The sequence below is a fragment of the Oncorhynchus tshawytscha genome, linkage group LG34 (assembly GCF_018296145.1).
Source record: "Oncorhynchus tshawytscha isolate Ot180627B linkage group LG34, Otsh_v2.0, whole genome shotgun sequence".
Classification (NCBI taxonomy): domain Eukaryota; kingdom Metazoa; phylum Chordata; class Actinopteri; order Salmoniformes; family Salmonidae; genus Oncorhynchus; species Oncorhynchus tshawytscha.
In genome coordinates this window covers 250001-274729 of record NC_056462.1, presented here as the reverse complement: position 1 = coordinate 274729, position 24729 = coordinate 250001, and the positions used below count along the sequence as shown (strand labels likewise).

General features: G+C 40.7%; 1 protein-coding gene across 1 annotated transcript in view; it reads right to left on the bottom strand.

The window, feature by feature from the left end:
• Positions 1-1331: 1331 nt before the first annotated feature.
• The window catches only part of LOC112231655 (alkaline ceramidase 2), a 33843-nt gene continuing 10445 nt past the window's right edge, over positions 1332-24729 (bottom strand). The window contains exons 3-6 of the mRNA XM_024398352.2: positions 23787-23928; positions 15436-15573; positions 6549-6686; positions 1332-5674 (exon numbers count right to left, since the gene is read on the bottom strand). Coding sequence (XP_024254120.1) covers positions 5485-5674; positions 6549-6686; positions 15436-15573; positions 23787-23928 — 608 coding nt within the window. The 3' untranslated portion in view covers positions 1332-5484. The remainder of the gene's footprint in view (positions 5675-6548; positions 6687-15435; positions 15574-23786; positions 23929-24729) is intronic.

The window sequence follows — 24729 nt, the reverse complement described above, 5'->3', positions numbered from 1 at the left end:
CAGTAAAAGTCTAATTCCTTTTATAAAGCAAACCAGGCTGCACCATTGTCTAGTTTTTATTTTATTTTATGGATAGCCATGGGTCATGCGCCAACACTCAGACATCATTTACAAATTAAGCATGTGTTTGAGTCCCCCAGATCAGAGGCAGTTAGGATGACCAGTGATGTTCTCATTGTGTGTAATAAAATAAAATAAATCCTATCCTGCAAAGCATTCAAAATGTAACGAGTACTTTTGAGTGTCAGCGTAAATGTATGTAGTAAAACGACAATTTTCTTTAGGAATGTAGTGAAGTAAAAGTTGTAAAAAATATAAATAGTAAAGTACTGGTACTCCCCAAAAAAAGACTCAGTTATTTTTACACCACTTGTTACATCTAGTCTATGGATCCAGGCTGCGATGTGAGGAGTCTGACACTGAAGTATAGCCTACCAACTCTATTCTGTACCAATTACGGCAGTGGAATGTTGCATGTACTGTACATAATGTACAAACAATGATCAGAAAATATTTGAACCATTATACAGTAGAGAAGGAATAACTTGAGAAACATGCCCGATAGGAGTACAAATTTGGCACTGTACCTCTGATCTACAATCAAGATGGTGGGCATGGACAGTCCGTCCTAATTTCTAACACATGGACATTATGAATTCTATGAAATGTTATTCTTTAGTGGTTATTGTTTGTGTTGAAGTTGCCAATTCCAGAAAACAGCACTGCTCATCTGTCATTGTTTAAATAGTCAGTCAAAGTTCAGCATTCTAATCTAGTAAATGTTTGCAAATCAATCTCACATATATTTTGGAATGTAGCTACATGTAAAAATAAAACATTTAAAAATAAATAACTTCATAAATTGATCCCATAGACAGCTTTCAGACAAATTCACAATCCACTGTGTATGAAGGTTTTCCAATGACATGGATGTGACATTGTTGTGGTTGTCACTTCAGTCAAAGCTACAGCTTCCTTATGTGCTTCGATGGTCGGTAAGTTTGTTTTTTACCACACTGCCCCCTGGTGGCATAAACTCTGATCAACAGGTCGTTTTAGTTGGTAGGACGACAGATGACAAGACTAGGGCAGAAAGCACATTGTCCTTGGCCTAATATACAGCTGCTTAACGCTTTAACATATCAACTTCACTGTACAATGACAATAGGCTTCAATTCCAGCCAACATGTTTTAAAGCGAGCCATAGTTATAAGTTGGTGATCAAAGAAACTCATATTTTGTCAGGATTTTGACAGACTTGCTATTATGTTCCAATATGTGTTTGATGCCCAATCTAACCAACTGAATCAATTCCTCAAAAAGAATAATGCAAAGACAGTGCATTTTTTTGTAGTAGTTTATATTTTGTTGCATAAAATAATGATATAAAATACTTCAATAACATTCAAAATATTTGTCTACAAAACAGGATAAACTCTGAAAATAAATATTACTGTGCAACTTGAATGTATTGTCATTACAGGTAGAGAGATGGATCAAGAACTCTTTTTATAGATTAAACTTCACTTGAACGGAGTTACAATTATGTAGGCTTTAGGTTGGCTAGCTCAAGGCCGTTTCAATAGAAAATGCATAATTCTTTCCGCCCTAACCTTGAGGCCATCCCTGACATGTAATTGGTTAAGTAAAAGTAAAGCTTAAACACCACTGCTTTTACCAATCAAACATCTCACATCTGTGATTACTTTGAGGAAGGGAGAGAAATAAGATTGCGTTGTTTAAGTGACAGCATTCAAACAGGTCCTACATTTGTTTTTTCCTCACACTACTGAGCCAAGCCAAACTCAGTTGGCCCAGTTACACATCCACTAGTTGCTGGAACCTTGCTGAAAAGGACAATGTGAAGCCAGCACAAATTGCTTTGGGAGTGCATAGTGTGAAAGGGGTATTAGTTAGCCTACTACACAGGCTGTCATAGGATTCAAAACACATATTTTGACAAGTAAAAAAGCTTTGCACTTTGTCAAATCACTCAAATTTGGAAAGCAACAGAATGTTGATTCTTGATTTTACATGGTCATATTCTAAAAACAGTTACCATCCTGCATGTCTGCAGGTTTTTAAATAAAGTCCAAGTAGAAGGTATCAAGGTTTGTAGACACCAGCGCGGCTCTTTTTGCCTTTGTTAAAACAGTGCACTGCATGTTACGGTATTCCTTTCCCATACAATACCTTAAATGACATCTACTCACTACAATGGTTGACAATCCAAAATAATAATACTTCAGTTTTTTCTGTCTTGCATCCTTTTAAACATGTATTTGAATGGTTGTGCTCTACATTTAGGAAAATATAAATATACTTTTTGGCTAAACAAAATACTTCAGATACTGTAGTTACAAAATATACCACTTTGTGGACTCTGGATAGAGTTGTTTCCTGCACTTGTTTGCCCCTATACTGCGACACCACACAACCCAACAAATTGTATACAAAACAAATTGTATCAGACTGTGTAAAGAAATAACAGTATAGCTTAGTTGAAAACAGAACAGTTCTAAATGGAGTCCACAAAAAGGTAATTGATTTGAGATTAAATTACTTGTGGTAAAACTGTTATTGGAGTCAAAAGTGTTTGCTATGCCTCCTCCAACCAACAACCTGCCCTTCCAAATGGTAGTGTAGGTTGAGCAGTTGTATTCAATTACTCAATTTCAATTCACTTACATGGATATTGAAAAAGCCAACCAGCTTCACGCAAGGCTTGCCACTACACACAGTGCCTCTTAATTGGATATGCATTGCATGCCTTATATTTCTCTAAGGGCTCAAAGTAATGTAAAAAAAAAAAAAAATCAATTTTGGCACAAAAATGACAATTAAGAAAGCAACTTAAATTCATAACATAATTATTAATTCATTTGTTAAATAGACCTACTTCATTGGCCATCCAGAGTTGTTTAGCACTTGCACCAGTGACATTTTGCACCACTTATTTTCCAGGAGGAAATATAAAAATAATAAGGGCCAGTTTCCCCAGACAGAGAGAAAATCTACTCCTGGACTAAAAACTAATGTTCAATGGCACATGAATCTCCTATAATAAAAGTGTATTTTAGTCCTAAAGGTAGATTAAATATTAAGATAGTTGTGCGTTTTATTCTTGTTGCTTTTATCTTATTCCCTTCTGAAAATAACAGGTGCAAAAAACTCCCTTGTTGTCTAGTTTAGACTTTCTTAGTTCTCTTCATGTGGGTAACTATTCAGTAGGGTTGGACACGTAACAACCAGCATAATATTGCTGTCAAGGCATCATGAAGACATCAACAGCAAACAATTACTATGGTAACTGACCTATCCCTTTTATGTCTATGCGAGTATTTATATGGTTGCAATTCACAATCATGAACAGTTGAGACAGTGTTTTACATTTCAGTTCTGTTACTCTCATTTTCATGACAACTGACAATCTGAGACTTGACTTACATTTCTCTTCTAATACTCCGCATTCAGTAAATACTATGGTTGGGGGGGTTGAGTGTTTAAAATAAGAATCAGCTAAACACCTCTTACTTCAAAAAGGTGTGTTCCAGAGCCTTCAACAGGGAGAAAAAAATGGTTTGCTTTCGGCCTTACATTTTAAAGTATATAATACAAATGCTCTTAAATATAGTTGTAGATAATGCAATAACTGAGATAATACTGTATACAGAAAGTCTTAACGCTTCACATTCGTACCCATATACGTGTGGAAAAAGATTGCTAAGAGCCTAAATTCAAACACAATGGCTGTACAGTAACATGCTATACATGAGTCAGAGCTCAGGATTTCCTCAGGATTTCAGCTTCATAGCTCTGTATGGGTTTTGACTGACAGTTGTTCTGAACTTGAGCACCGCACGCGACAAGAAGTTGCCTTCATCCCTCCCGCTATAATTGGGCAACTTTAGCAAATGTTTTGTTGTCTGAGTGAGGGAAAGGCTATAAATTATGAGGATGATTATACCACTGATGTCATACAACCAAGCCAAACACCTGTGAGTCTACTTCACATTACCATATCAACTCAAGTAATATAGTGTCAACATGTATATTACATGTTTGATGTACAGATGACATGGCATTATACCCTGGGTTGTCCTGAACAGAATGAGCCTATTTGTTGTATCGTGATAAACTTGCAGCGGACCATGCATCTGAATGCACACGACTCCATTCTATGCGCACCAAAATGATTATCGCCTTCTCTGAATTGCCTTGTGAAGGCCTAACACTGTGAGTACATATTTTATTATTTAGCTAGTCATTTTGGCAATAGAACAATCTTTCACGTTATGCCCACCTGACCCAGATTGCGATTTATAATGGACCGGTTTTGGATTGCGTAAACAACAGTAATTGTGTAAAGACGGGGATGCAGGGCTGTGTTCCCAACAAAAAACCACATATGTGCGGGCTCTAGTTCCTCAACGGCACAGCTAGGAGAGAAGAAAAAAAACTCCTTACAGTTGAAGACTCTTCTTTGAGTCATAAAAAGTGCATTGAAATTACTTCGGAGAGAATTACTTTGGAGAAGCCACTTGGGAACACCAATTAGATCTCTCACTTGTCATTTTTTTTGTCTTATGTTGTACCTAACACAAATTTTCCAATAATATTTTTTTATCATGTAACTGAATGTATCCAGAGTATTTTTAGATTTCGTTATCAACAAATGCGGCGAAAAGTACATTGAAAGTAAAATGCACAAAAAATGTAATGTTTGGATTCAGTCTTGTGTCCTCAGCTTTAGTGTGATCATTTTCCAATAACTAACCAAACTGTTCCCTTTTAATTGCTATCCTGGTTATGCATTCCATATTTCTTCTGTAAGAAACATTTCAATTTCTCCCTATAGGTCAATTCCCATGAGTCTAAGGGGTTAATTAATATATACGTCTATAACAGTATTAACAATCAGTCAGCCACGCTGTATATGTAAATACTGCACAATATACACCATTGGCAAGGTCCTCACCATTTGTGCTCAATTGCCTGAAAATGTAAGGGCAAGTGAGCATTTTGAATAGTAGATCCAGAGCTGAAAAAATACATATCTGTGAGAAACACTGCAACACACCTATATACATTACTGCCTTACTCTAAATTGAATTATTCACGATCACCTCAACAAAGCCTGAGAATTACATTCGCAGTTGATTAATGAAGAACTTGGTAAGTTTCTTAGCATTGATGTTACCTCACTTATGTCACTTTAATAGATGACTGCGGGACACATTTGTGCTTTGACATTAAGTTGCATAAAACATTATTGCATTATTGAGGGGATTTCATTTTGAAGCGATAACGGACACGTTATGTGGACTTTGTCACCCATGTCAGAGAAGTACTTTAGAGGTACTTAATTTTAAAGCATTCTACATGCATTGTTCAGATTGTCTGACATCAGGGCGTATTTTGTGTGCATGTTTGGGGAGCACCTCATAGTGAGGAATTTTCCAAGCTCAGTGGGCCCTGAGGATGTTATGTCACCTTGACAGAGTCAGATTTCTTGGTTTCACAGAGTAGAGTGACATAGGGCACTCCGATGAAGGCCCATTTCTCGTTGGGCCAGAACATGATGACCGGGCCTCGTTCGGGGGCCTCTGTGGCGACGTCGAAGTAGGCGAAGCACACACAGCCCAGGTAGGAGGCTAGGCAGATAAGGATGTGCCTGTGGGAACAAGAGTCATGGGGTCAGGACCGAAAACATTTAGGGCCAGTTTCTCAGAAAACTAGCTGAGAAACTGGCCCTAATGGTGTATCTCAACAAACTTGAGTGGCTTCCTTTCCTCATCTACTTTCTTCTATCTGCACTGACGTGAAAGAACTTGCCCAGTGGGCAAAAATGGTTGTAAGGACGTTCATAATGACAATTTCAACCAGCTTCTGGTTATAACATGATTTCAACTAGTTTAGTCTGCTGGGTGTGGGTGGAAAAATTACATTTTTAAATACAGAAAGTGTGAAGACAATTTCATGTTTTTAATCTTCATGTATTTTTTCCTTCTTAAAAACAGCAGGTGCAATTTCCAACCATTGCTGTCCTCTGGTGACCCAGATCAGTACCTGATTAGGACTTTGAAAACAAAGGTGTTGCAGGTTTCATCCCCCAGGCTTAGAATTGAATAGCCCTACATTAGAGTGGTTAATAAAATACTTCAAGCTTCTTAAAAGGGGAAAATAATTCTGAAAGCCATTGTCATAACAATATGTGTCATCATCATGCGTGCACCATGTGTGATGGAACATCAAGATGACCATTTAAAAGGATTACATTAAAATGGTAGCTAACCATCTTTCCCACTAATTTGAGATTGAGGCATATACAGTAGCTGTATCTACATATCAGACAGTGTGGTGCATGGACTCATCTCACCATTAGACCACTTTTGAGGTCTGAAAACATTGTCACTTAAACTATTCATTTATTTTATTTATCGTAGTTGAATTCACTGACTAAGTCACTCTGGATAACAGTGTCGGCTAAATGACCAAAATGTAAATGAAAACTCTCTCAATTACTTTTCATGCAGTTTCAAGCTCACCAAGCACAGTGTAGGTAGGGGAAGTTGACAGAGGACCACATCTCACAGAAGATCTTGTCACTGATCCAGCAGAGGAGAGCCAGAGCCCACCAAAACCCAGAGATAAGCCCCAGCTTGAATACACGTGGGTTCTCACACCTGCAAACACCACACAATAACATATTGGCAATGCATAAGTACCCACACAAAGACATATACGTGACACACACTATTCAAATGTTAGCAAGAAAACACACACACAAACACTTCATGGCTTGCTGTTAATGTAAATTCTATATTGACAAGAACTACAGCCAACACAAAACCACATGCCAGTACAACTTCCAGTAAATGCCCATACATATGACTTCTGATTGCATTTAAAATAAAAGCGCTTCAAACAATAGGAAGCCATGCATGTAAAAAGCAATGGGAAATGAAATATCACATTTTCATCTTAGTCATTTAGCAAATGCTCTTATCCAGAGCGACTTACAGGAGCAATTAGCGTTAAGTGTGTTGCTCAAGGGATTTTTCACCTAGTCTTTTTGGGGATTCAAACCAGCAACTTTCCGGTTACTGGCCTGTTGCTCTTAACCACTAGGCTACCTGCCGCCATAGTCAACTAAAATCCCTATACAGATTTTGAATCTGGTATAAAAATAATAACAAGCAGGTAGACTCCCCTCAGGTAAATGCTTCCAATTCAATCAGTCAGACAGTAGTTGTGTACTGCCATTTACAAATACACACACTGCATGAGCAGTATTTAACTGAGCCTCAGTCCCATGTCACATTGACGGGCGACTCGGCCTGACGGGGAAATGAAGTGTGGCGATGGGCCGTGTCGTGACATGTGGTCTGTACTGGGACGAGAAACCATTAAATCCTCAACACTGACCACTTATAGCAGGCATTTTGCTGATATCGTTCATTACAAAAAGTAGGCTGTACTAGAGAAATGTGAAGTTTGCTAATATGGGTGACTGTTAATGGGACATTTGATGGCCACAACCATAAAACTTGTAGTAGTAGTTTAAAGGATAATACTTTTTTTTTTTAAACGGTGGTGCATATTAATGCTATAAAATTTTTATATTTATCACATCAATTCAGGCAATTTATCGCGATATGGATTTTTGTTCATATCGCCCAGCTCTAGTCTGTACATCTGGCTAATTAAGCACAGAGAAGGGGAAACGCATGCACAAGAGAACGAGCAGTAAAAGAGGAAGTGCAAAAATAAAGAGACGGGACAAAGACAGTGTCAGGAAATAGAATGTCAGAAGAACGATTAACTCATATCAGCACATTTCGATGCAACTTTGAGCTTGAAGGAGACATACGCATGTTAAAAAAAACACAGGGAATATTGGTAGTGAAATGACAATGGGGTCGTTCCACAAAATGAGTGTAACTTGTTGAAAAAAATACAATTGATTTTAACATTGTCATGAAGTGCACATTTTCAACTTCATAACATGTAAAAAAATAAAATAATTAAAAACTTGTTTCCCGTCTCAAGAAGTTAAAATAGGCCTATAGTAAGTGAGTATTAAGTGCCAAATAAAGTCACAGGGTGGAGCGTAACAGGCCATAAATCAGCCATAAATCCCCTTGTGACAGGGGGAATGGAAGCTGGTTGTGTGCAACAGGGGAGGGGCAATTGAATGCAAGTTTGTTTGTTAAGATGTATTTATTTTTGTAATAGTAACACCATATTGGGCTCCTGAGTGGCACAGCAGTCTAAGGCACTGCATTTCAGTGCTAATGGGGTCACTACAGACCCTGGTTCGATCCCTGGCTGCTGTGATTGGGAGTCCCATAGGGCGGTGCACAATTGGCCCAGTGTCATCCAGGTTAGGACTTAGCCAGGGTAGACCATCATTGTAAAATAAGATTTTGTTCTTAACTGACTTGCCTAGTTAAATAAAAGGTTCAAATAAAACATTTATTCAAATGAGAGTTCAGTTCATAGAACAGGGTTGATCTTAAAATGAGGGACAGGTTTTTTTTAACATAAAAATTAGTCCCTAAATCACATGAAATAAAATTATAAATCTTCATAAACTACTTTTTCAAAGCAACAAAATAACTAGGGATTTCCAATGATGATGAAAACCGAGAAATCTGGGGAGTAAGGGAGTTAAAATCCTCCTAGAAGTCAGAGTGCACAAGGTGACATGCCAAAATGCTGATTTTTTTTGTACTTTAGTAAGTCTTTATCCCTCCATCCGTCCATCCTTACACGCAAACTCAAACAGCACTGACCCAATTTTGACCAAACTTGGTGAATGATGCATCTCACCATAGAGATTCGTCATTTACAAAATTGCACTGATTGGCACAAGGCAGGAACTATGGTAATTAACTGAAATTTGTGAGTCACATCAGAGAGGAAGAGGCAAAGTACAGGGTGTGGATTAGGGAAAGGGGGATACCTCAATCAGAGATGTGCTGTGGCCTACCTTAATCGACATCCACGTCTTCGGCACCCGGGGAACAGTGGGTTAACTGACTTGCTCTGGGGCAGAACGACAGATTTTTACCTTGTCGGCTCAAGGTTTCGATCCAGCAACATTTCGGTTACTGGCCCAACACTTTAACCAGCTGAAGAGCCTGGTACCCAGGCTAACTGTCTTCCATTTTTTAAGAAATGTCTTTTCATTGTTAGAGCGACTTGAACATCTGGTCAATATAATGGATAGTCATGGGGGACGACATGTTTACTGTTGCCTTGTTCATATAAAAAAAAATATTTATTGAATTTTAAAAGGGCACTTCATTTAATTTAATAGGATTTTAAAATGCAATATTGGTGCACAATCTCTACTAAAAATATCAAAACGGACTCATTTCTCGTGGACGACCCACCTACTAGCGACACAGGTACCAATCAATTTATGCAGACAAAAGACTAATCTCCATTGCGATGTAAACTCTTACTTACAGGTAACTGCCAAAATAAAGGAAATACATCAGTGTTTTAATAGGGAGTTGGGCCACCACGAGCCAGAACAGCTTCAATGCGCCTTGGAATAGATTCTACAAGTCTCTGGAACTCTATTGGAGGGATGCAACACCATCCTTTCACGAGGAATTCCATTATTTGGTGCTTTGTTGATGGTGGTGAAAAATGCTGGTCTCAGGTGCCGCTCCAGAATCTCCCATAAGTGTTCAATTTGGTTGAGATCTGGTGACATCAGCAAGTTGAGCAGTCTCTGTCACCAGCCAAACGTGCCCCAACAATCAACCCTCTTTCAAAGTCACTGAGAGCTCTTCTTCTAGCAAAAATAATGGGCAACTGGGTCTGCTCAGCATTTCTATACACTAAGCATGAGGAGATGATAATTACACCTGTGTGCAAGCACCTGCTTTCAATATACTGTCTGTCTGTCTGATGAAGCTACTCTCACCCCAAGGTATAAAAAGGAAAACGCACGCAAAGATAATAGAATGAAAGCAAGATGCACCACATATATTAAATAGTTCCCTTTTCAAGTGCTTCCCCGAAGTTACAACCAGGAATAGTCAGAGATCCTATATGTTCCTTTAGTTCAGGATGAGGCCATTCTAAACTGGGCTCTATGATAAAACATACGTAGAACACAAATCATGCATTAACAGTGATTTAAAAAAAATTAAAAATTCACCCACTTAGCAAGATTATGAAGAAAATAAAAAAAATTGGTTTGAAATGTATTGCGTAAATAACAGATGAGTCTGTTATGTCTGTCACTATCATTAAATGTGAAGACTTATATCAAATCAGTTCTCTAGGTTTAATTATTAAGGGATTGAACTAATCATGTAAACATTAATTCACTAGGTCAGGGCACCACGGAAAATGTTGAGATTTAGAGTTATAATTTTCAGAATATAACACTTCAGATATTTTAATATTACAGTCTTCTATTAATGAATTATTACCTCATCAGTTCTCATTACTGAATGTCGCAACCCCTTAGATATCTGCACGAACCCTAGCCTAAATCATGAATCAGCGATAGTAAATAAATAATTAAGCCAATTTTGTATAACTAACTAACCACACAGAATTACACAACAAACAGTAGATATTTGGGTTACTACATTATACAAAGAAAAAGTCTCTAGCTGACGAAGCTAATATGATTGCTTGGTAGACAAAGGAAAGGGGTGGGGACTGAGAAAGAGCGGGAAAGACAAAATGGATTCACTACACACAGTTGATAATTATATTAATTGAAATGCTAATCCTTTTCACATGAACGGCCACTCATTCAAGAATAATTGCAATGTATATTTTTATGCCCGTATGACGTAATTTTTTTCTCTGTTGGAATCGCGGTCAGTTCATCAGAGTCTCTGGTTAACTTCCCCAGAAGTCACAATGTCCTTCGTGGTTGTAGTTTTCTCCGTGGCTCTGGATAGTGTCTGTTGTAATGGATACGTCAGGTGTAACATGTTCTTAGATTAGATGTTTTGGGGGTTGTGGGTATTCTCGTCCTAGGTTTACGTAATTTCTAGCTGCAGACTAGTAATTCTACGTCTAGGATTTGTAGCCAATCCAATGTGGGGACTCCATCCTGGCGTTCCATTACTTAATGTATATTTTGTAGGAAGTGGGTTTTATACTCTGTGGAAGAAGGGGAGGTTCTATGACGCCTAATGTGATGTCTGGGCTCACATGGGTGTGGCAATCGACTAGTTAATCTTTATATAAAAATCCATACGCTCATTTAGAAGGTTAACATCACATCTTTTCACAAATAGTTTTATGTTTAAACACATACGTTTCACAATATTTAGATGTAAACCTGACAGCTAGGAAATGTACACTTTAAGAGATACAGTTGTGTGTTTCCTGTCCTTCATGAGATCACCAAATGAAAAGCACTCGTCATAACTGTCCCCTAAGTGTCCACGAACATTCCCACATTCTCAAAAGTAGAAACATTTATTTAATTACTCAAAAATTTGATGTCCAAGGGTCTCTCTTTGTTCCAAAGTTTACATTCCAATCTCGAACACTACAGAGCATAGAGGCAGAGTATTTTATGACCGACCATAAAACAGTCGACTTCCCAGTCTATGAGAGAGAGCACACTGTAGAGCGGACCCCCCTGTAACCTGATCCCTCAGATCGTCACAGGAGAGTTATGACAAGTCCTTCATGCTGAACAATGACTTCAAATTGTTAATAAAAACAATGCACTTAGCGTTTGACATGAGAACTGTTTTAGTTCAATGAGAGTGGGTAAGATGCTAAGCTATTGGCTCAGTTGATAAACTAGAGGGAAATGTTAACGGAGTTACAAAATCAATTGTGATGTACTAGAAGGCAGCAGGCCATGTTTCAAAGGGTCTTCTGCAGGAACTGTCATCCATTTAGCAGAACTACGAAAACAAAACAACAATATCAATGACTGGCCGTGTGAGCTATGTCAAGAATCAGAAACAAGTAGAACAATGGATGAATCAAGGCTAAATGCTTTAAGTGAGTCAGTCTTGTAGGAAAAGGAAAAAACATCATGCACCCACTTCCACACAGGTGCATATACACAAACCGACACGCGCACATGACAGGAATGGCCCTTTGTGCTGCTATTTGGAAGAATGTTATTTCCTTCAACATTGACAGCAACACACTATTGAAAAGGCTCAAAGTAACACCATGCAAAATAAGTGACACATAACCATAGTCAAAAATGTGGACTCTCCAAAATGTGACAAACTTGTTTTCTGTCTAAATCGTTTTCTGTGTGTTAACTGCTACTACACTCTGACCTAAAAACATTTAGAAATGTACTTAACACTGACTGAGTGTTGCCCATTACTGGTTGAAAATTACTACACTACAACATAGTGTTGTCACGATACCAGTATCATGAAACAAGAAGCAGACTGAACTCCATGGTCCTTTAACAACCTGTTTTAGGTCACCAATTGTGTGCCTAGTTTAGAAATAAATACGTGCCTCTGGATGACAACACTTTTCCCTGGGAAATTGAGTCCACTTCATGTGTTGCTTACTTGCCATGAAACTTGTGACATCACTATAACATTACACTTGTCACTTTCGTAAAGCACTGGGAATTGTTGATGCTTACATATTATCCAACACTAAATCACATTAATTGAGGTAAAGTTTTGATGTAGAATCCGCAAAGTGAGGCAAATCGCTATTTTCAATGCGAGTGAGAGGAAGACATTATCCCTGAGGCTCAACTTTGCGGCTTTCGCGTGCATACCCACACACGTCCACTATCGCATGTGCACACACACCGAAACACACCTCACACCTCAACAACATCTCCTCCCCGCTGATCCTCAACACTGGGGCCCCACAAGGGTGCGTTCTGAGCCCCCTCCTGTACTCCCTGTTCACCCACGACTGCGTGGCCATGCACGCCTCCAACTCAATCATCAAGTTTGCGGACGACACAACAGTGGTAGGCTTGATTACCAACAACGACGAGACGGCCTACAGGGAGGAGGTGAGGGCCCTCGGAGTGTGGTGTCAGGAAAATAACCTCACACTCAACGTCAACAAAACTAAGGAGATGATTGTGGACTTCAGGAAACAGCAAGGGAACACCCCCATCCACATCGATGGAACAGTAGTGGAGAGGGTAGCAAGTTTTAAGTTCCTCGGCATACACATCACAGACAAACTGAATTGGTCCACTCACACAGACAGCATCGTGAGGAAGGCGCAGCAGCGCCTCTTCAACCTCAGGAGGCTGAAGAATTCGGCTTGTCACCAAAAGCACTCACAAACTTCTACAGATGCACAATCGAGAGCATCCTGGCGGGCTGTATCACCGCCTGGTATGGCAACTGCACCGCCCTCAACCGTAAGGCTCTCCAGAGGGTAGTGAGGTCTGCACAACGCATCACCGGGGGCAAACTACCTGCCCTCCAGGACACCTACACCACCCGATGCTACAGGAAGGCCATAAAGATCATCAAGGACATCAACCACCCGAGCCACTGCCTGTTCACCCCGCTGTCATCCAGAAGGCGAGGTCAGTACAGGTGCATCAAAGCTGGGACCGAGAGACTGAAAAACAGCTTCTATCTCAAGGCCATCAGACTGTTAAACAGCCACCACTAACATTGAGTGGCTACTGCCAACACACTGTCAATGACACTGACTCTACTCCAGCCACTTTAATCATGGGAATTGATGGGAAATTATGTAAATATATCACTAGCCACTTTAAACAATGCTACCTTATATAATGTTACTTACCCTACATTGTTCATCTCATATGCATACGTTGATACTGTACTCTATATCATCGACTGCATCCTTATGTAATACATGTATCACTAGCCACTTTAACTATGCCACTTGGTTTACATACTTATCTCATATGTATATACTGTACTCGATATCATCTACTGTATCTTGCCTATGCTGCTCTGTACCATCACTCATTCATATATCCTTATGTACATATTCTTTATCCCCTTACACTGTGTATAAGACAGTAGTTTTTTTGGAATTGTTAGTTAGATTACTTGCTCGTTATTACTGCATTGTCGGAACTAGAAGCACAAGCATTTCGCTACACTCGCATTAACATCTGCTAACCATGTGTATGTGACAAATAAAATTTGATTTGATTTGATTTGATTTGATACAGTTTCAAAACATTCAGACGCCTGGAGTACTATCTATTTCACATTCACTCAGCAACAGGCCACAAATTCTTTTATAAAAAATAATAATTACATTTGAGGGTGTATTCTTTCATTCAGATCCATTACATTCCAATTCAGGAGATGAATTGACATTCATATCCAGAAGATTTTTTCCCCAATTAATTAATTAATTACATTTCAATGCTCTTCCTAGAATGGACTTGACACCAACCCTGGTTTCTACATATGCTGTAGGCCTAAGGCCCCTCAGAGAGAACTAACGACTCAATGTCAATGTGCCATATGTTATTTAATGGATTCATAAATTATTTAATCTGTGGAGGCTTCTCAATCATAATTTAGCTGGACAGCAAACTCAACTAGCTGTAGGCCCCATACAATAGGGCAGATTTGTGGACTCAAGTCACAAAATTTATGACTTGAGACTTGACGTCTCAAGACTCGGGACTCGACTTTGACTTGAGACTGATGACTTGAAATTATCTGGCCATGTTTTGTCACTCATTTTGTGGCAGAGTCACTAGTGAAATGCAAATGATTGTTCCATGTATAAATGGTATGGATATAGCAATTTGGTCTCCCAAGGGGAGGCTTTGCAGTCTTGCTCTCTACCGGTGTCTGTTCAGATAGCCTCTGTATCAGGCTTAATCTGTCCTATTTCTTTTGGGCTATTGCCCATGTATATTTTGTATGATATAGCACTTTCCCATCAACCCATCTTGCCTTCTGCTGATTTCATGTCCTTATAACTGCTACAAGGTCCCCATTTTACAATTACATAATCAAAATGTGTTGTAGACAAAATAATGAAAAGGGCTGGTAGTCTCAAAAAGAGAAAGATTTTTAGTTGAACAAGTCATCGCATGTATAGATTAGATTTTTTACTTGACTTCAGACATGACTTGAAAAAAACTTTGCTCGACTTGAATTGACTTGTTCTTAGAATGCACGACATGGACTTTTCTTTTTTTAACTAGGCAAGTCAGTTAAGAACAAATTCTTATATACAATGACGGCCTACCAAGAGGCAAAATGCCTCCTGTTGGGACGGGGGCTGGGAAATTGACTCGACCTGTTCTACTTGGGACTCGACGTGAGATGGATCTTGTGACTTAAGACTTGCTTGTGACTCGAATAATAGTGACTTGGTCCCACTTCTGCAACAGGATGTACCAGCTAGTCTATTGCATGTGATATTTGTTGGTGTTTGTTCTTAATAACTCACCTGTTGAAGTAAACAGTGAATCATTCTCACCTTTTGAGCTCAGTAATGAGCAGAACGGTGCAGGGTATACCCAGAGTCATCAGAGACACTGAGTTGATGACGGGCTTAACGAAGGCCAAACCAGTGGTGATCCCGGACAAGATGCCGATGACCACTTTGAACCTTGACCTGGAAGGTAAAGATACCTATATGACCACAGAGCAAAACATACTGCCAAAGCTGCATCTGCTTTATTTAGAATGTGATGAGCACTGGGAAGAGTGCGACATGGGAGTATAGTGCACAAACAGAAAAACAGTATAAAATAACAAAAACAGCTGTATATTGAAGTTTCAAATAGATGCAATTTATCTGAGGATTTGAAAAATCCTTTATTTTGATGTAGGACAGTTTAGCCAGGATACCCATCCAAAGCCACCAACACAGGAAACACTTCACATCAATCCAAATGCACTGGATCAAAATGCAGTGTGCAATGGTAGGTTAAAAACGTTCAGTAAAGTGCAAGCCCAGACCAGGCTGGGTTTCAGAGATGTGATGGCTTTGGTTACAAAGAAGGACAAACAGTGCCTTCAGAAAGTACTCACACTCCTTGACTTTTTCCACATTTTGTTGTGTTACAGCCTGAATTTAAAATGGATAAAATTCAGATTGTCACTGGCCTACACACACACCCCATAATGTCAAAGTGGAATTATGCTATTAGAATTTTTTATAATTAAATACAACTGAAAAGCTGAAATGTCATTAGTCAAGTATTCAACATCAGTGAATTTCAAACGCAGTTTCACCCACAAGGTCCAGAGAGGTTTTTCAATGCGTCGCAAAGAAGGGCACTGTTTATTTGCATTCATTTAACCCTTATTTTACCAGGTAAGTTGACTGAGAACGCGTTCTCATTTACAGCAATGACAGGGGGAAATATACAAGGGAGAGGAAGGGGGAATGAATGAGCCAATTGGAAGCTGGGAACGATTAGGTGGCCATGGTGGTATTGGGAATTTTAGCCAGGCCACCGGAGGTTAACACCCCTAAGTGTTTTTTTTTTTTAGACCAAGGGAAAGAGTGGCCCTCCTACTGGCCCTCCAACACCACTTCCAGCAACATCTAGTCTGCCACCCAGAGACAGACCAGGACCAACCCTGCTTAGCTTCAGATAAAAGTGGGATGCAGGGTGGTATGCTTCTGGCACCTATTGGTAGATGGGTAAAAATAATACATTTTTGAATATTGACTATCCTTGAGCATGGTGAAGTTACTAATTTCACTTTGGATTGTGTATCAATACACCCAGTCACTACAACGATACAGGCATCCTTCCTAACTCAAGTTGCCAGAGAGGAAGGAACGCACTCAGTGATTTCACCATGAGGCCAATGGTGTTGTTAAAACAGTTACAACGTTTAATGGCTGTGATAGGAGAAAACTGAGGACTGATCCACAACATTATATAGTTTACATTTTTTATTTATAGAGTACCAGTAAAAAGTTGACACACCTACTGATTTTAGGGTGTTTATTTTCACTATTTTCTACATCGTAGAATAATAGTGAAGACATCAAATTATGAAATAAATCATATGGGATCATGTAGTAACCAAAAGTGTTACCTTAAATTTAAAAAAACTCTTTAAAGTAGCCACCATTTATTTGCCTTGATGACAGCTTTGCACTCTTGTCATTCAGTAAACCAGCTTCATGTGAGGAATGTTTTTCCAACCGTCTTGAAGGAGTTCCCACATACGCTGAGCACTTGTTGGCTGCTCAACCCAATTGTGTTGAGGTCGGGTGATTGTGGAGGCCAGGTCATCTGATGCAGCACTCAATCAATCACTCTCCTTCTTGGTCAAATAGTCCTTACACAGTCTGGAGGTGTGTTTTGTGTCATTGTCCTGTTGTAAAACAAATGATAGTCCCACTAAGCGCAAACCAGATGGGATGGCATATTGCGGCAGGATTCTGTGGTAGCAATGCTGGTTAAGTGTGCCTTGAATTCTAAATAAATCACAGACAGTGTCATCAGCAAAGCACCCCCCACACCTTCTCCTCCATGCTTCACGGTGGGAACTACACATGCGGAGATCATCCGTTTATCTATTCTCTGTCTCACAAAGACACGGCGGTTGGAACCAAAAATCTCAAATTTGGACTCAGACCAAATGACAGATTTCCACCGGTCATGTCCATTGCTCGTGTTTCTTGGCACAAGCTAGTCTCTTCTTATTATTCGTGTCCTTTAGCAGTGGTTTCTATGCAGCAATTCGACCATGAAGGCCTGATTCACGCAGTCTCCTCTAAACAGTTGAGGTTGAGATGCGTCTGTTACTTGAACTCTGTGAAGCATTTATTTGGCTGCAATCTGAGGTGCAGTTAACTCTAATGAACTTATCCTCTGCAGCAGAGACAACTCTGGGTGGTGGTCCTCATGAGAGCCAGTTTCATCATAGCGCTAGATGGTTTTTACGACTGCACTTGAAGAAACTTTCAAAGTTCTTGAAATTTTCCAGATTATGACATGAAGGTCAGTCGAAGTAATGGACTTTTGTTTCTCTTCACTTATTTGAGCTGTTCTTTCCATATGGTATTTGACCAAATAAGGCTATATTCTGTATACCCCCCTACCTTGTCACAACACAACTGATTGACTCAAACTCATGAAGGAAATAAATTCCACAAATTAACTTTTAACAAGACACACCTGTTAATTGAAATGCTCTCCAGGTGATTACCTCATGAAGCTGGTTGAGAGAATGCCAAGACATTGCAATGCTGTCATCTGGGCAAATGGTGGCTACTTTGAAGAATCTTAAATATATTTTGATTTGTTTAAGACTTTTTTGGTTGCTACATGATCCCATATGTGTTATGTCATAGTTTTGATGTCTTCACTATTATTCTACAATAATAATGAAAAACCATGGAATGAGTCGGTGTCCAAACTTTTGACTGGTACTGTATGTGTGAAACTTGTTTTGATTTAGAATTGACCATTATCATGCACCGGTCTCAAAACATGCTCTTAAATAGCAAATGGAGGACGCTTTTACCGTTGTTTGTTTTCATGCCAGCCAGGTAGGCTATACTCCTGTTGAAAAGTGAAGCAATGTGCTTAATATTAGGAAAGTTGAGAAATAAATAAATATAGTAGGCCTAGCCTATAGAAAGTTGATGGGATCCTCCTCTTTTTAGAGGCCATCACTCTGATTTCTCATGCAATTGCATAGCCTGCGCAACATGAGCTAATGGGGATCTCAAATTATTTGATTCGATTTTCGATCACATTTGCATTGATGTCAGAGTGATTAGAGGGACAGAGTGCTGAGTACCAGGTAGTTTGCAAGTTTGGTAGGCTACTAATCACCATCTGCAGCATCAGAGCTTGGAGAAGCCTAATTATAGTGAATAAAGGGTCACGTGGAATTTGACTGGCGTCATGACTCGTGACCGTCAGTGTTGCAGTAATACAGTCATCCAACAGCCCTTAACACAACAAAATGTGGAATAAGTCTTCTGGATGATAGCGGGGTGAACAGACAGTGGCTCGGGTGGATGTTGCCCTTGATGATCTTTATGGCCTTCCTGTGACATTGGGTGGTGTAGGTGTCTTGGAGGGCAGGTAGGTTGCCCTCGGGGATGCGATGTGCAGACCTCACTACCCTCTGGAGAGCCTTACGGTTGTGGGTGGAGCAGTTGCCGTACCAGGCGGTGATACAGCCCGACAGGATGCTCTCGATTGTGCATCTGTAGATGTTTGTGAGTGCTTTTGGTGACAAGACAAATTTCTTCAGCCTCCTGAGGTTGAAGAGGCGCTGCTACGCCTTCTTCACGACGCTGTCTGTGTGGGTGGACCAATTCAGTTTGTCCGTGATGTGTACGCCGAGAAACTTAAAACTTACTACCCTCTCCACTACTGTCCCATCGATGTGGATAAGGGGATGCTCCCTCTGCTGTTTCCTAAAGTCCACAATCATCTCCTTTGTTTTGTTGATTGTGAGGTTATTTTCCTGACACCACACTCCGAGGGCACTCACCTCCTCCCTGTAGGCCGTCTTGGTAATCAAGCCTACCACTGTCGTGTCGTCCGCAAACTTGATGATTGAGTTGGAGGCGTGCATGGCCACGCAGTCGTGGGTGAACAGGGAGTACAGGAGAAGGCTCAGAACGCACCCTTGTGGGGCCCCCAGTGTTGAGGATCAGCGGGGTGGAGATGCTGTTACCTACCCTCACCACCTGGGGGCGGCCCGTCAGGAAGTCCAGTACCCAGTTGCACAGGGCGGGGTCGAGACCCAGCGTCTCGAGCTTGGTGACGAGTTTGGAGGGTAATATGGTGTTAAATGCTGAGCTGTAGTCGATGAACAGGATTCTCACAGCTATTCCTCTTGTCCAGATGGGTTAGGGCAGTGTGCAGTATGGTTGCGATTGCGTCGTCTGTGGACCTATTTGGGCGGTAAGCAAATTGGAGTGGCTCTAGGGTGTCAGGTAGGGTGGAGGTTATATGGTCCTTGACTAGTCTCTCAGAGCACTTCATGATGACGGAAGTGAGTGCTACAGGGCGGTAGTCGTTTAGCTCAGTTACCTTAGCTTTCTTGGGAACAGGGACAATGGTGGCCCTCTTGAAGCATGTGGGAACAGCTTGATTGATTGAATATGTCCGTAAACACACCAGCCAGCTGGTCTGCGCATGCTCTGAGGATGCGGCTGGGGATGCCGTCTGGGCCTGCAGCCCTGCGAGGGTTAACACGTTTAAAATGTTTTACTCACGTCGGCTGCAGTGAAGGAGAGTCCGCCGGTTTGGGTAGTGGGCCGCGTCAGTGGCACTGGATTGTCCTCAAAGTGGGCAAAAAAGTTATTTAGTCTGTCTGGGAGCAAGACATCCTGGTCCGCGACGGGGCTGGTTTTCTTTTTGTAATCCGTGATTGACTGTAGACCCTGCCACATACCTCTTGTGTCTGAGCCGTTGAATTGAGACTCTACTTTGTCACTATACTGACGCTTAGCTTGTTTGATTGCCTTGGAGGGAATAGCTACACTGTTTATATTTGGTCATGTTTACGGTCACCTTAAAAGCAGTGGTTCGCGCTTTCAGTTTCACGCGAATACTGCCATCAATCCACAGTTTCTGGTTTGGAGTTGTTTTAATCGTTACTATGGGTACGACATCGTCAATACACTTTCTAATGAAATCGCTCACCGAATCTGCATATTCATCAATGTTGATGTTTGACGCAATGCGGAACATATCCCAATCCACGATGATCGAAGCGGTCTTGAAGCGTGGAATCAGATTGGTCGGACCAGCGTTGAACAAACCTGAGCGTGGGAGCTTCTTGTTTTAGTTTCTGTCTATAGGCTGGAAGCAACAAAATGGAGTCGTGGTCAGCTTTTCCGAAAGGAGGGCGGGGGAGGGCCTTATATGCGTCGCAGAAGTTAGAAAATAGCAATGATCCATGGTTTTACCAGCCCTGGTAGCACAATCAATATGCTGATTCAGTTTAGGGAGTCTTGTTAAAATCCCCAGCTACAATGAACGCAGCCTCAGGATGTGGTTTCCAGTTTACATAGAGTCAAATAAAGTTAGTTCAGGGCCATCGATATGTCTGCTTGGGGGGGAATATATACGAAGAGAATTCCCTTGGTAGATAATGCGGTCGACATTTGATTGTGAGGAATTCTAAGTCAGGTGATGTTGGAGGAAATTATAGTTGAAATGACTAATTATGTATACATTCCAATCAGAACTGACTACTCCAAATGCAATAATGTACTGTACATATGAATTTTCCCTCTTGCTCCCATTCCCAATTGTATATAATATAGTCAGGAGTTTAGTAATAATGACGGTCTGTTCCTTTGTACAAATTAATGAACTATCTCCAGACTGTCTAGAATGCTGATTTACAGTGACTGACCTTGGCTTTAGGAGAGGAGGGAAGGCTCGAGAACTATAGGGCCTCTCTACCGGTGTCATATGAAGAGATAGAATATTTAGGAAACGCTGACGTCATTTTCAGTTTATAACCTGTGGTAAAATGTGTATGTACCCAGTACTCTCTTGAATTAAACGCTGTTACCTGACTTTTAAGACCGGGGCTCTGTCCATTTCTTATAGAAATATTGGGTCTTACAATCCCTTTAGAATGCATTGACAGAGTAATAATTCTGATTGGGAAATAATACAGAGGAATTTAGAATTCCACTAACAGGTGAACAGAAGGACGAGTATGTTGTTATGATCACACCATGTCTCGTTAATCATAAGGCATACCCCCCGCCCCTATTCTTACCAGAAAGATGGTCGTTTCTGTCGGCGCGATGAAACCAGCTGGCTGCACCGACTCCGTTAGCGTCTCTCGAGTGAGCCATGTTGCCGTGAAGCAAAGAACATTAGTCTCTGATGTCTCTCTGGAATGCTACCCTTGCTCGGATTTCATCAACCTTTTTGTCAAGATACTGGACATTGGCGAGTAGTATGCTAGGGAGCGGTGCGCGATGTGCCCATCTCCGGAGCCTGACCAGAAGACCGCTTCGTTTGCCTCTTTTACGACGTCATTGTTTTGGGTCGTCGGCTGGGATCCAATCCATTGTCCTGGGTGAAACAAAAAAATACTGCATAGTTTCCTAGGAACGCGAAGCGACAATCTCTGTTGGCACTGGAAGTATAAGTGTTTCTTTCATCCGGAAGGTTGCTTTTTTTTTTTTTTTTTTTTTTGGAGGGTGGATCAGCTTAATATTGCGGAAAGAAAGTTGCTTACTCAAAGGAGAACAAATTAAAACTTAGAAATGTAATATTTTACATTATTGACCAGCTGGTCAGTGTTTTCACTGACATGTTTATTTTATTTAACTAGGCAAGCCAGTTAAGAACTAATTCTTAATTACAATGACGTCCTACCCCAGCCAAACCAGGACAACACTGTGCACCGCCCTATGGGACTTCCAATCACGGCCAGATGAGATTCAGCCTGGATTCGAACCAGGGACTGTAGTGACGCCTCTTACACTGTGGTGTGTGCCTTAGACCACTGCTTCACTTAGGTTGAAAATAGGGCTCCCATCTCTGACCCAGTCTAATACCAGCTTGTTTCAAGCCAACCTACTAGTCCTCGTGCCCAAGAACGCCAAGGTAACCTACCTAAATTACTATCGCCCCGTAGCACTAAAATCTATAGCCATGAAATGCTTTAAAAAGGCTGGTCATGGCTCACATCAACACCATTTGGAGGTGGCGGGTCGGTCATGATCTGGGGCAGTGTGTCACAGCATCATCGGACTGAGCAGCTCCAAACCATGATGCTCCCTTCACCATACTTCACAGTTGGGATGAGGTTGATGAAGGTGTCCTGTGCCTTTTTCTCTACACATAGTGTTGTGTTCCTTCCAAACAGCTCAACTTTAGTTTCATCTGTCCACAGAATATTTTGCCAGTAGCGCTGTGGAACATCCAGATGCTCTTTTGCGAACTTCAGACGTGCAGCAATGTTTTTTTTGGACAGCAGTGGCTTCTTCCGTGGTGTCCTCCCATGAACAAGATTCTTGTTTAATGTTTTACGTATCGTGGACTCGTCAACAGAGATGTTAGCATGCTCCAGAGATTTATTTAAGTCTTTAGCTGACACTTAGATTCTTCTTAACCTCATTGAGCATTATGCGCTGTGCTCTTGCAGTCATCTTTGCAGGACGGCCACTCATAGGGAGAGTAACACTGCTAAACTTTCTCCATTTATAGACAATCAAGGCTTTTAGAGATACTTTTGTAACCCTTTCCAGCTTTATGCAAGTCGACAACTAATCTTGGGTCTTCTGAGAACTCTTTTGTTCGAGGCATGGTTCACATCAGGCAATGTTTCTTGTGAATAGCAAACTCACATTTTGTGAGTGTTTTTATAAGACAGGGCAGCTCTAACCAACTTCTCCAATCTCACCTCAATGACTACACTCCAGGTTAGCTGACTACAATTAGCTTTTGGAGAAGTCATTAGCCTTGGGGTTCACATACTTTTTCAAACCTACACTGCAAATGTTTAAATTATGTAAATGTAAATCTATACGAATATAAAGATATCATTTTATGACTAATTTATGCAGAAATCCATACAATTTCAAAAGGACACACAAGTGTATGCATGTATGTATGGTACGCAATGTATGTTTAACGTACGTACGTATGTATCACTGTTTAGCATATCAGCATATCACGGTTTACGAAGCATGTGACAAATAACATTTTATTTGATATCATGTAGTTTAATGGAACAGAAACCAACCAGTCCCCAAAAAGGCTAGAGTCTGCACAGACCCTTCATATCTGCAAACATCGAAGCGCAATAGCCAAGGTGAAGGGCATTAATTGAGCAGTGAAACAAGGCAAACTGTTGACTCACCTGTCATTCCTGAACATCTTGGGCAGATATCTCTTGGGGAACCACATGCCGATGGCACACATGAGCACCCATAGGATGGACAACTCATCCAGCATCTGACCCAGGAAACTGAGGGTGGCATGGAAGTATGTTGAGCCAATACCTGAGGCAAGGGAGACACACACCAGAGTTACATACTAGACAAAACCAACACTGTGCCTTTTAATAGGCATAATAAGACAACATCTGATCATTTGTGGGGCTATTGACAACAGGTGTTACTGGTAGTCCACAGGTGGTGTGTTATTTGGACTATGAATGAAATTGCTGTAACTCTGGTCAAAAGCAGTGACTCCAGAATAGGGTACCATTTCAGATGCACAGGATTTGCAGGCACACAGAGCTCCTCAACTCCCCCAGACTAATTTGATTCACTTTTATATTATTACTTTGTGATAATATTCCAAAAATGTTCCCTTATCAAATTGTGGTCTTGGTTCTTTCGAAACAAGGAAATATCACCCTTGCAGAAATCAAACTTATCTGATTATCGGCAGGATGTTTTGAAGCACAATTTCACACATCCTCTCAGAAGTCAATTGAAAACAGAGGGAGAGTTCACCTGAAACACAATTATCAACCCCTAGCCCTTCCCTCACCTAAACTCTAACACAGATCCGACAGAACCACACTGGTGTGAACAATGTGGCAAAATCTCTCTTTTGTCCATGGGAAGGCAAGGTGGGGCCATCTCAGAGGACGGCTGCGGCGGAAACATGTTCTTAGGCTAGTGGAATAAATGAATAACTAAAGATTATTTATGTTGTGGTGTCCAATCTCTTTCACCAAGGTGGAGCCATTACCACACTGCTTGACTTATCCAGTCCCTTCAGAACTGCATGCAGTGAACAGAGGATGTGTTTCTCAATTCTGGTCTTGGGGACTAAAAAGGGGGCACATTTTT